Source organism: Malurus melanocephalus, unplaced genomic scaffold (genome assembly GCF_030028575.1).
Source record: "Malurus melanocephalus ecotype Western Australia unplaced genomic scaffold, MMel_1.1 scaffold_236, whole genome shotgun sequence".
Lineage (NCBI taxonomy): Eukaryota > Metazoa > Chordata > Aves > Passeriformes > Maluridae > Malurus > Malurus melanocephalus.
In genome coordinates this window covers 203,726-216,915 of record NW_026623468.1, presented here as the reverse complement: position 1 = coordinate 216,915, position 13,190 = coordinate 203,726, and the positions used below count along the sequence as shown (strand labels likewise).

Sequence of the window (13,190 nt, the reverse complement as noted above, 5' to 3'; positions counted from 1 at the left end):
CCTACCCCAGGTGCTCTTTCCCAGCTTTTCAGAAGGTATGTCACATTTTTACCTCTTTATCACCCCCATATCAGTATCTTTACTGTGGTTCTATTTACATTTCAAAGCRTTGGGCCTGTAGCATTTGTCTGTGAGTTTTGAGATCCTAATTAGAAGCAGTGCCCCATTTTTAGCTAAATGCTCAAAAACATATGCAAAAGCTGAAATATATTTTAACCAATGCGTGCTGCATGTAAGCAAAGCTGGGGATTTTTTCCAGTCTGAAAAGCTTCCAAACCCATTCACTTCAAGCATTCCCTTGTGTTCTCTCTCACCTACGTAAAGAGGCCCATATTTATTTTCATTTTARTAATATTTTCACCACAAAACTGGTTTGATATGTTTAGCTATCAAACTATATCACATTCATCAATTAAGGCTCGAAAACGATATACAAACAACATGAAAAAACAAGCCAGCCATCTTTTCTTCTCCCACACAAAATCTAACTTGCAAAACCAGAATTTCACGGCATTTTATGGCAGCTATTTAATTTTTCAGCTCATCCCAGATAAAGTCAGTTTTAYMWGCAGCCACMACTTGTAAARCACTACTATGACTGCAGGAGAAAGRGAAGCAGCCAATGCATGGAGGCTCCACTGCCAAGAAGGTGGTGGTTCTGCTACCAGAGGCAGAATTGCCTCCATRTGAATCCATCAGGCATTTTATCATCAACTCCCTGAAAATCTGACCCCTTGTTAGCAAAAATGCAATGCCAAGGGAGTTTGTGAACCCTGTGCTTTGAAATAACACTCACTCCATCTGTGGCCATCTTCCTACCTTTTGGGTGGTGCTGCTGGTGGCTTAGGAGATTCTCAATTGAAAGGATTTTTATAGTGCAGGAATTTTATTTTTATGGAAGGTGGTTTTTTTTTTTCCCAGGTTCTGTAGGGAAAACAAAACCTGAAAGACATATGACAAGCAAATTTCTAAGAGAAAGGATTCTCTTTAGAGCCAGAACAGTTGTTATTTCAGTCTTCCCTTTGCTATGTCATATAGCAAAGCCATAAGATAAATATTTTGGGGTTTGCCATTCAGTCACTAGCACAGGCACCTTRTTTCTGGCCTTCTATTAAATCTTTGGCCAAACACAGCCTGATGACCCACCTCCAAATATTGCTCTAATGCTCACGAGAGTTCTCAGGGACAAAAAGCCATCTCAGAGCCCCTCACCTTCCAAAAGATTACCACACTCACAGTTATATTTTATTAAATTTCTGTCAGGCAGATTAAACCCTGGATAGAAGCAGGCACCCATCTGCCAAGCATGTGACTGTCAGACCACAACAAATGAGGGAAAAAAATCTCTGGCTTCTGCTGAAGTCATGAGCTGAGGGGCAGAAATGCTTTGATATTTTTATGAAACATTAACCTTCAAACATAATTACCACAGGCACTGAGATTGCACCTGAAGGCTGCACTGTTGGGGAGAATTGCTGTAAAAGCAGCCTGCAGGGCAGGAACGTGGCAGGTAAAGGAATGTCTGCATGGAGATAATGGGATACAGGGCAGCAGCAAGAGCACAGCTTCAGGGGATGGAAGTGCTGCCACTGACACTTTCCACATGCCAGCAGAGGTGATGGGGACTTGGATGACATTGCATGAACAGKAATCTTTGTAAACAGATGCTCTGAAGCATAAAGCTGAACCGGGGAGCAGGAAAGCAATGCTGCCCCTGCTAAAATCTTGTAATGCTGAAACTGTTTCAGAAGCTGAAATAATAACTGAGCTAGATTTGCTCTGAACAGTTCTACATCTACATTCTACCTTCAGATCAGAGATAAAAGGAGCAGGTATTTCAGTCTTTGCAGAATTTCCAGCCCTATTTTGCAGATCCATGAGTTAAGAAAGAGATGTAAGCATCCAAAATCCTTATCTCCTGACTGCATTACCGGGTGTCTGCAAAACAGTGACTGAGACTGTGTGCTGTGCTTTCTGAAATTACAGCATGGGGAGGACAAGACAGGACTGAAAATCAGCTTTTAAAAAAAATTTCTGGACCAGTGCACTATTCAGTGCAATGCCCTTCATGATGCTGGTGCACACAGATGTGTATCAGGACCGTATCTAGCCCAGAGTGATTTCCCCTTCTGCAAGCATAGACTGATCTATTTAAATTCCCTGCACTTCACCACTCAGCCTGACCTTTAAAATCAGCTCAAAAGCATTCAGAAGGTGTATGCAAATATCAAAGATGTAATTGTTAGAGCTCGCGTTTCAGGGAATGCAAATCAGAGCGCGCTGGAAGGGGGCCAGGTCTGTTTGGGGTGTGATTTTTGCAGAAGCAATTGATGTGGAAGATCCCAGTGTTAGCAGGCACAGGGGAAATGATAGACAGCAAGTTCTGAGCAATTTCCCAGTTCTTGGCCTTCCTGTTTTTCCTCCCTGGGATAAGTTTCAGGGGTGTGCCAGGGATTAAGGCCCTGGCTCACATCACTGATGCGTCCTGGACTGGGTTTGTGCCACCATTTTTTACACATTTCATAGCAAATTCAGTCTTTACAGAGGGCGTTTTCTGAGAGCTATTTGACAATCAGGTAATTTGGAAGATTTAACTGGGATTTGCTCAAAGGGGTTTTARAATTAGTCTTGGAAACTGTYTGAGTGGTGAAGATGCAGGKACAGGTTTAAACACTACTGCAGTGCATTTTCCTCCGCAATCTGTGAGTGTGTGTGGAAAAAAGAAAAGTGGTAGAGTTGGGGGAAAAATAATCAGTTACTTTTGGAAAATCAATAATCTGATGRATTTGCATGTAGCTGCTACCATTCAAAATGTTTACTGTGAAGGTGGATGCAAACATATCAAAATTTAAAAAAAAAGCATAAATTCAACTTTTGYTCGTACTAACCTGGGAGATTTAAAAATCACAGGCTGAGTTCTTCTCCACACCCAAGTTCCAGCTGCTATTAGGAACCTTGGATAAAGCATTTTGTGTTTCAGAGGGAATATTACCAAACCATCTTTCTCCAGTACTCCACAGAACCAAACAGGAAGGATTTGGCTCCCGACAGCCAAAGCTGCAGGGCACAGCATCACCCTGGATTTGCTTACGTCACCTCACAAATCTGCACGCTCCGATGACTGCGATAAATTTGTGCTTTAAACCACTAATGCTGCAGTCAGGGCTGAGCTGGGGGATTTTMCAGCTCTATTCCTGTCTGCCTCCAGAGCTCGTCTGGCTGCGGACCCAAAACCRGGGAGGGACATCCCTTACCTAAACTCTGCCTCCACAATTCACAGCGTGCCATCCATAGTTTTGGTTCTATGTTGATTTTTTTTTCCTGGCAAATTGAGTGCCTGAGGAGGGATGGTGGAATTCCATGGTGGAAGTTGTCCATCGTGGTGTTGTAGCTCAGGAGGAAGCCAAGGTAAGCCCCACAAAGCCTCTGCTGGGAACACGGCATTAAAATCCACACAAACTGCCTTCATGCGGGGCCTGGCACACATTTGGGAYGGAGCCACAAAGGCCAATCCTCACAGGACCCTGCCCTCTTGGAATTACACCCTAAAATGTGCCATTAGCATCCTCCAAAATGTTGCCTGAGGTGGCACAAAAGCCGAGTCCCTTTTCCAGCACCAAAGCATCCAACCCATKTGCCTGTGYAGTTCATTCTCCTCAGGATTTCTGYTGAYTGAGCACATGGGAGGAATTTAAATCCCTGATCTATGTCCCAAACTTCCATCCCTGCAAAGGAGATGCAAACTGGGGGTGCTCCTGAGGTGTGGGACAGCCTCCTTGTGCCTGATGGGCCAGCTGGGATTCCCTCACACATTTCTGCACRCTGAATCTTTAATTACAGCATCCAAACCCAGACACAGCATCCTTGCTATCTGTATTTGTATTCTGTCTGTGCTTTCTGCACTTTTCTTCCTTCCCCCCACCTGAGCCCTGCTGTTTTTATCCCAGCCCATTCTGTGAGTTTGCCAAGGTACTCTGGTCCTCATATTTGAAGACAGATCCCAAATTTGCATCCTCCACAGCCTTGGTAGCACTTCCTTGCTGTTCATCCTGAGGCCAAAATAAATAAATGCTGATCAAGGTATTGGAACTGCAGTTTATTACAATTTTCTACTCTCCTGCCCAGWTAGATTCTTATCTTCCAGTCTGGTCATCTTCTGACCACTTTAAGCACCAGCTTTCCACGTGTCATCTGTGCAAAGCTGAGGTACCAAGACCTCCTGCATATCCCTCATGGGGACAGCCCCCACACAGGAGAGATTCCCTGTTTCCAGCCCTCCTTCAAAGAAACGTGAGGTTCTTCTCTCACATTCTCCATGCTTGATCTTTTTTTGTTGGGTCGAAAATTGGTCAAAGGAGAGTAGGTTCCATGGTGAAAGGAGTGAGAAGGGAGTGTCTTCACAAACAGACTGACTCTGGGGGTGAGACAAGGCTGATACTGGGAGATAGAAGGAAACAATGGGAAGGATTTCCATAGGAATTCCACTGACTGACTTACCCCAGACTAAATTTATCGACTACAAGAGCAGAGACATTGAGCTGTGTATTAAAGGGAGAATGTATGATAGAAGGGGGGTTGCTTTAGGTGTTTCGGGGAGTCTGTACCTCTCAAATACCTCAGCCAGTGGGGAAAGAGAGAGGGAACTGCGGCCGGGAAATTGGGATAAAAGAGGCTGCGTCCTCCAGCAATTTGAGAGACCCCATGGGAAATGCCCATGACCTCTCCCTTTATTCATGAGTAAAGTTATGGGACTCCTCTGTCTCCTTTTTGGACGTAAACCTCTGGTGCTTGTGGATTAACTTTCCTAAGAATGGTGAAGAACCTTCAGAGATACAAATCCAGACACAAACGCTGTCATCTCTTCAAGAATCAAGATCTGACTGCTTGGGAGCCCGGTTCAGACTGACTGGGAGCCACAGCATCCCTGGCAGCCCGAGGGAGATCCTGCACCACAGCTGCCACCAGACAACAGCCCTACACCATGGGCTGGGCTGGGCTGCTCTCTGTGAGCACAGGGATTGAAGTGGCCTTCAATTCCCATGGTTTTCCAGCTCATCCCTACAGACACGAGCAAAGTCTGTGATTATTGCTCTGTGTCCGCTCCTCATGTCAGGCTTTTTATTTACATCAGGGCATTATTGCACAGCCATGGATCATTAGCTCACTTTGCCTAATAAATATCACTTCTTTAAGGGAAGTATTTCAGCCCAGATTTGTTGTTYAGCTGGGCAGCATCTGCTTTGTCCTGCTTTTTGTGCTCCTGGTACTTCAGTGGGACACAAATTAGAGGGCAGCATATGTGGGATGTCTCCGTGGACATTGTCACAGCAAAAGATTTGATGTGAGAGAGGACTGGAGGTAGCAGGGCTGGCCTAAGGCTTTTGGGAAAGATGAGCATTCTACTGACAGCAATTCCAAGGGGACTGAATTGCAAATGCTGCTCCTGAACCAGTTTGCTGATAAGGCTTGTAGCTCTCCCAGCATCTGCACAAGTGCATTTGCCCAAGATACTCCACAGACTTGTTTTTCATGCTGATAAGGGAGAGTGGTTAAAGGAGCACTTGTAGCAATGAGTGTGTTCATGTCATGCCTGCACAGGAATCATTTATCAAATTCAGACTCCCTCCAGTAGAGGCCCCTCTGATAGCTGTGACCCTTAGAAGCCAAAAAGTACAGCAGGAAAGTGAGAAATGAGGAAAAGCTGGGCACCAAGTGTGGTATGCACTTACCCACCACTCACACAGCTGTTAAAGAGAATAAAAGGAAATTAAAGACTTGCTGTGGCTCCCTGGCAATGCAAAAGCCAATCCCACACGGAGGAGCTCCAGGTAGGCTGGAATAACAATGCCCAAAGCTCTGAGTTACTGCATTTCCTCCTTTCCCATGGGGAAAGCAGCCAGCCCCACACACTGGGCTGGGACCAGCTCTGGGTGAAACAATTCCAGGGCGCTGGGCTCCTCCAGGTTCTCTATCAGTTGATAAAACACCTTTGGGCCACCACTCTGAGGAGCCCACCAGGACAGGCTCTTTATGATGATGAACCTTCTGGAATCTGCCCACGGGGAGAATACTTCTTTAAAAAAAACCCCACTCAACAACAACAACAACAACAAAATGCCCCAAACAAAAAACAAAACAAAACAAAAACCCAAAAAAAACCTGAACAAAAAACCACAAAAACCCATGACAAAAAAAAAAAAAAATGTAACCAAGGGAGCAGCAATGTCTGCCTTTCAGTCATCCAGAGGAGATGTAAGTATTTTATCAGCTTTTTTAACCTTGCTGGTTGCTGTAGCAGTGACTTGCTAAATGCTCCCCAGTAGAGCACAGATCCTGGCATGGCAGAGAGCTGCCATTCAGTTTTCCAGTAATGGAGGAAAATTTGAAAGGGTGCTCTACTTAATCCCAGTTATGGCAGTCTTGACCAGGTCCAATTTCTTCAGTTGTTCCTGATCCTAAAAACATCCAAAAAGAGAACTCAAAATTTTGCAGTGCTTTCTGGCACTGAGGAGCAGGGAAGGCAGCCCTCCACTTTCACTGCAGTCCTGGAAAATGTCCTTTGAAGGTGCTGAGGGAACCCTGCTCCTGGCAGCCACCATGGAATCTGCAGTTTTGGGAGTAATTTCCTCTGTTTCAGCCAAGGCTGGGCTGAGCTGGGCTGAGGAGGGTCCTGAAAAGTGGCTTCAGGTGCTCAGAACTCGCATTTCCAGTCCCATCAGCAGGATGGAGCTGAGTAAGGCTGAGGAATTCGTGCTGGCTGCAGGAAGAGCTGACAGCAGGCAGGTTTCGTGCCTGCAACCAGGATATTTGATCCACCCCTGACAGCAAAAAAGCAGGAATTTAATACATCTTCTGGAGACATGAGGATATTTAATCTGTGGGACCAGGAGAAAGGTGAAGGACAGCAACGTGAGATGGGCTCCAGCAAGAGCAAAGACTCTCTCCTGACACTCATATCTCAGTGTAAGCAAATTGCTATTCCATCTGCCAATGGATTCAAAMGGCAGCTGCTGCTTAACTTGGAGCAGCAGCACACATCCTTGCAGGCTGGAAATCAGTCAAGGCTGCATCCTTCGGGCAGGAGGATTCTTGGAGAGGAGCTTCTCCCGAGGAATTTCCCAAGTGAACAGCAAGAGTGACAGGACAGGCTCCAGAGCCCTGGGAGCTCTGTCCAGAGTGGCTGGAAATGGGAGGRGGGTTTGCACATTCACACAGAGTTTTACACCATGGACTAAAGTGGAATTCAAAGCCCTGAGGGCAGACAGAAAATCCCAGACTTCCCCCAGTTTTAACTCCATTATCCCAGTGCCATCCTCACTGGCATTTGTGCAGTGCCCCTGCCCCACCTCACCTTCCCCAGGACACCTTTGGCTTGTCTCCTCCTTCCCATTGATTCTGCCCCCCTTCCCAAAACCATGACAGCAGATGTGATCCTGGGATCCTTTTGCCTGCGAGGTCTGCATCCCATCCCATCCCATCCCATCCCATCCCATCCCATCCCATCCCATCCCATCCCATCCCATCCCATCCCATCCCATCCCATCCCATCCCAGAGCTCTCATACAAACAGGGCCAGCCCCCTTTGCCATGTACATCCTGCAGGCTTCAAAATTATGGGAAAAGAGTAATTGTGTGAAGTGAAAATAAAGAGACTTTTCCAAAACATCCCTTTGAGTACAGATTTTACATTCAGCTCACTATGAAGGTTTTCCCACTCGCTATATACAAGATTTAATACACACATGGAGAATAAATGCAAATAGCTTAGAATCCAGCATTTTATGTGAACCCATAATTTCACTCTGCATGTCCATGCCTTCAATTCTGCAGCTTTGGCTGCTGTGTGAGAATGTGAAGTGTAGGAATGGACTGAGCAGGCAAACGGGGCTGGTCACGTTCACTGGTGTGGAGAGGGGAATAACCACGGTAATTAATCCATCCGAGGGAACTCTTTTCCCCGCTCAGTGAAACCCCCGTGGCTGAAAAAGCAGAGCAGTTCTCTGTGTGTCCACAGCCTGTCGCTCTCTGCCTCCACAACGGCAGATTTTCCCCGCTGCAGGAAGCACAGAGATCACAGGAATTAATCCTGCTTCTCCCTCGGTTTGCTCAGGMTGCTCCAGGTGGGATCTGCTCTGTCCCAAACAGAATTCCTTCCCTCCACCCTCTGCAGTCACACAAACATGAGCACAATCCCAACACAGAGCAAAGATTTTAAATCAACAAAAGTTTACAATCCAAAYTGTTTAAAGTTAAAGTTTATTTGTATTCTTTGTAGGAATATCAATAAAAGTCCTCAAATGTATCTGTATCTGTACATATTACAAGAACCTTCAAAAATTATTCACAGAACAAAAATAAATCTTCTTTAGAACAAACCCAGGCAATGAAATGCAGAAATGGATCTCAGAGACCAAACAGTCCAGTGCTACAAGCATAAAAATACGGCTTGAAAAACAAGTTTATTCCTTTTTAAAGGTGTACTTTGTTGAAATAAAAAATAAATTATTTAGAGCTATCATTGTAAAACAGTTCTGTGTAGTAACACTCTTATTAAGGCCCTTGAGACAGAAAATCTATTTTTGCAGGTAGGATTCCTGGCAGRCGTGATCTGTAAGGACATGCTCACTCTCCTGGGAGTTAACTTATGTGGAGAAGGAAACACCTAAAAACATCACCCTAAATTTAACCCTTTTTCCTCTGTCAGGCTCAGCTGGATACCTGTGGCTGACCATGCCCACCAACGATGGAAGCACATCATGGCTCAACTCGGACAGGAATTGTTCTCCAGGAACAACCCAGACATTTTTGCAGAACACAAGCAGAATTCCCACACACCAGTAAGTATTGCTGACACATTCCRTGGACACAGCTGTAAAATTCATGGACATCCAAATTAAAAGCTGGTAGGTTTAAGCAAGCATCAAAAGACGAAATTAATATATCATGGGTGAAAAAATTCACAGCCAATCCAAAGCAATCACATGAACATCAAATAAACCCCATTTCTTTGATGATTTATTAGATGGATAAAGAATTTATTAGTGGATACACTTCATATTCTCTACCTAGAAAATACAYACATCCCTGTCCATGCTCCTGTAGATTCCCTGCCTGAGTTATGCCACTGSAGAGGAATGTGGCCAATAGTGTAGCTGGACRAATCTGTGCTTTTGTGCATAGCTGCCCATTTCTGATACACCAGGGAAGTAACAGCTGGTAATTCCTGGATGTGAAATCTATTTCCCTTAAAAAAAGGGTCTGAATTCCTAGAGTTGCAAAGGACAGGGATTTACAGGATGCTGCCCCTAGGCCGTGCTCCCCATCCTGCTCACCTCACACACTGCAGACACCACACACACCCCACCACGAGGGACACACCAGAGGCTGCTCCATCACCCTGCCCTGCTGTGCTGGCCACCAGCTTTTCCTGAGCACTCCAGAAGCCTGGCCAGCTCTGAGGTTTGGACAGAACCCTCCGAGAACGGTACCAATGTGGCCAGCATGGAGACACCAGGATGGGGCGACTTTCCTGCTCAGTCTGAGGAACACCCGAGCATTTCTCCTACAGGCTGTTCAATTTTTCCTGCACTTCCTCAACTGTTTCCCAGTGAGAGCAGCAGCTCCTTGCCCAGCACAGACACAGCCTGATGCCTTTGCTCAGAGTGGGAGCCCAAAGCTGGCTGCACCATTGCTCCCTTGCTGCTGCAGAGCCCGCGGCTACAACACAAAACCCCAACGTGATCAGGGCTCCTGCTCCTCACCACACACGTGCTTCAGWGCCACTTGGATTCCATCAGTCTGGACAAAACACAAACTGGCATTTGCACACACTGTCAGCTTGAGGCGGCTGAGGATTCCCCTGGAAGGCTGCTGGGGAACARACGAGGAGAGACAGCTGCCTGCAGGACTCAGGAGCAGCGTTTTGTGCTGCAGCAGATCAATTCCAGTCTTGCAGCACTGACTGTGCAACCTCCACCCCTCCGGGGCCCGCAGGCAGCGTCTCCTCGGCGCTGGGAGCTGGAGAGCCCTTGGCACCTTAGGGGAGGACCTGGAACAGCAGAGACACAACCAGCCACTCACAAACAACGTATGTGACACCCTGGGGAGGGGTCACACTCTGGAGAATCACTGTTCACTGCTTCCCTACAAGCATTCTACAAGCTYGAGAAACACACAGGAGAAGGTACAGTACTGGAATGATGCACTACCAAGACCTCACCAAAACAGGTGGGATTGGGGCAGGGATTACTTCCCCTGTGAAAATGGAGGCTGAAATACTGCCCCTATTGCATTTCTCTGCAGGAACCAAGGTGGACACCTCAGAGCCCTCAGCATCAAACCTCACAGCTCAGCCAGTGACCTCTGACATTACCAGAGCACAGGGGAGCTCTGGAAAAGGGGGGTCCCAAAGTAAGGCCAGAAYAACAATCCTAGAGCAACACATCTGCTTCTGCCTGGTTCTGTCATCACAGCCCCACGGTGCTTGCTCACCCTCGGTCACAGCACACCCACGTCACCTGTGCCACAAGGGAACCTTCACATGCCCCTTCCGAAAGGGATGGAAACACCCTGTGCAATTACAGTAATGGCTACAGGGACATGCAGATCCCACAGGAATACCCCAGACAGAGGGTTTGTGTAAAAGAAAAGAGGTTTGTGTTAACCTCCCTCATGTGGGAGGTTAAACAAACTGGAGCAGTTGCTACGGCTGCCATGCCTGAAGGGAGAAAGAAAGAAGGAAGAACTCAAAGGCACAGTTTGAGGAATAAAATACCAGAGGTCAGAAAGGACCTAGAGYTGGAAGACGGTTTGGAAAGTTTGGAAAAGCAGTCACTGCTGAGCCAGTGCAGAGCACAGCCCCAGGTGTGTCAGTGCTGGCAGCACCGAGGCCCGGCCAAGCAGCCGGAGCAGCTTTGAYCCCAAAGAGCTGAGCATTAAACCCAAATCCCAAATGGCTGCAGCTGCTGTGCCCCAGAAGGGCTGGCCAGGACTGACCACACACATCCTGCAGCACAAGGGCTCTGCACTGATGCACAGTTGTCATAGAACACACGTGGCTGCTGATGGCAGCTCCAGTCTGCTGACACCAGACACACACTCTGCTCTACCCCTCTGCATCAGCCAGATCTGAGATTAATTCATTTCCAAAAAACAGGCAAACTTGGCAACAGACACTGCATCTGGGTCTAGGTATGGCCAATAATTCACATGCAGGGAACCAGCTTAGACATTCACTGCATTTCTCATGACACATCCAACACTGAGGCACCTCTCAAGGTTTTGTCTCAAAGTAAACTTTTCTAATTTCCACAGCAACACGTGGGAATGGTTAATCACACTTGCTGTTCATGGGTATATGTCCATAATTCAAAATGTCAGTTAATGCTGCAGTAATTTTTTTTGGTCACAGTTTGGGGTGCTAGAAATGCACAGCAAAAACTGGAAGTAAAAATTCACACTCGACTCCAGAATCTGGGATTTAAAAAAAAAACCCTTTCTCAGATTAAATATTGTAGATTTTGATGAAATAMTGAGAATTGACACTACCAAGCCATTTACTGTTCATCTGTTACAGGCTGTGAATGTCACTTTCTCCCAGGAGAAGGCCACTTTGGAATGATATCCCATTTACATACAGTCTGGAATCATGCTTCTATGAAGCACAACTGAAAGGAATTGGAGATGAAAGCTTAGTCAAAACTCCTGAAGAAAAGCTGGTGTGTACAGAACTCAAAAGAAATCCCTTKAAAGCATCCAGAGAAAGGAAAATTTCAGCAGAAATGGAAGATCCTTCAACAAGGGTGTTAAAAGCACCTTTCATTGGAGCTACACTGGCTGAGCAAGTGGYTGAAATAGTAAATATGAGCAAGCATTAAAATACAGAAATCCTCTAGAAAAAGGRACTTTTGCATATGGAATTTCCTGTGCTGGGCTTGGGCAGCCCTTTCCCAAGAGGATTAACCTGGCTGTTCCCAGTGGAGAGCAGAAAGGGAAGTCAGAGGGGCATACGGTGGGAATCGGCTAGAAACTGTTAGAAAAGTATTTACAGGTCTGTAAATTCTCCAAACAGAAAATATAAAACTGCATTAGAASTGGGGTAAAAAAGAAAGAATCCTACCACAAAATCCTGCAAATTCCCTCTGTCTGACAGGAAGCCTGACTGTGCAAATTCCAGGAATCCGGCCTGCTGCTCTCACTCTGTACCTTCTTCAGAAAGACCGGTTGTTTCGCCAGAGTCCTATCAAAAGCAGGTACAGGACGCAGCAAGAGCCAGTTCTCTTGCTAAAATGTTTGCTATCAAGTTTGCATTCAGCTAAAGACCAGCTGGGGAAGAGGGGAATAAACCCAGCCATGAGTTTTCCTATGGAATTCATCTCACTCCACTCRTGTCCTTGTCTCGGGCAGTTGCTGTCTGGGCTAACCCAAATCAYGTCTCACCCACACCACGCACGCACACACACTCCCCTCTTCCTCCTCCCAGGACTGCAGTGCTTTCAACGAGAGAAAAACAACAACAACATAATATTAATAATAATAATAACAATAATAATAAAAAAAATAGCAATAATTAAAAAAATCTACAGTATTCACTTCCTTTTGGTATATTACATTGGCATTTTCTGTACACAACCCAAGAGCTCCCTCTATTTACACAGTGATCCAGAAGGATTTATTCCGGGGAGCCTGGTTCCCCTGGCCCTGAGTGGGGAATTGAAGCCCACCCTTCAGAGTTGCTTTTCCAACTTTATTGAATGTACAATACTATCTTAAAACAATTTAAAATACAACTTTAAAATACAACTCTAAAACAATTTTAGAACAATCTTCAAACAATACAATCTTCAAACAACGCAACTTTCCTTTCAAGAAGAACAAGGTAACTTTCCTTTGAAGAACAATGTAACTTTCCTTTCAAGAAGAACAATGCAATTTTCCTTTTTAGGAGAACTACGCTCAACATTCAGTGACCAGGAGGAGGAGTCTTTGCTTTGCTCCGGCCGGCTCCTTCACGGAGATGGTTATCCGCACCTGCAGAATTAGAAACTGCTGTTCTTAAATTCACCATTCTCCGTGATGGAAAGCTTGGGAGGGTTGCCATTCCGGACGTGCATGGTGTAGCGCTCCTTTACCTGCGTCAGGGCGCTCATCAGGCGCGTGTTGGCCGAGTCCAGGAAGACGATCCGCTGCTC

The 13,190-nt window shown here is 46.0% G+C and overlaps 1 protein-coding gene across 7 annotated transcripts in view; it reads right to left on the bottom strand.

Moving 5' to 3' along the window:
- Positions 1 to 10,145: 10,145 nt before the first annotated feature.
- The window catches only part of RASAL2 (RAS protein activator like 2), a 158,942-nt gene continuing 155,897 nt past the window's right edge, over positions 10,146 to 13,190 (bottom strand). For 6 of the 7 annotated variants that reach the window (XM_057374942.1, XM_057374943.1, XM_057374945.1 and 3 more), the window contains one exon: positions 12,962 to 13,190. In XM_057374942.1, the coding sequence (XP_057230925.1) occupies positions 13,038 to 13,190 (153 nt within the window). In that variant the 3' untranslated portion in view covers positions 12,962 to 13,037. The other variant, XM_057374939.1, reaches the window with a different exon arrangement.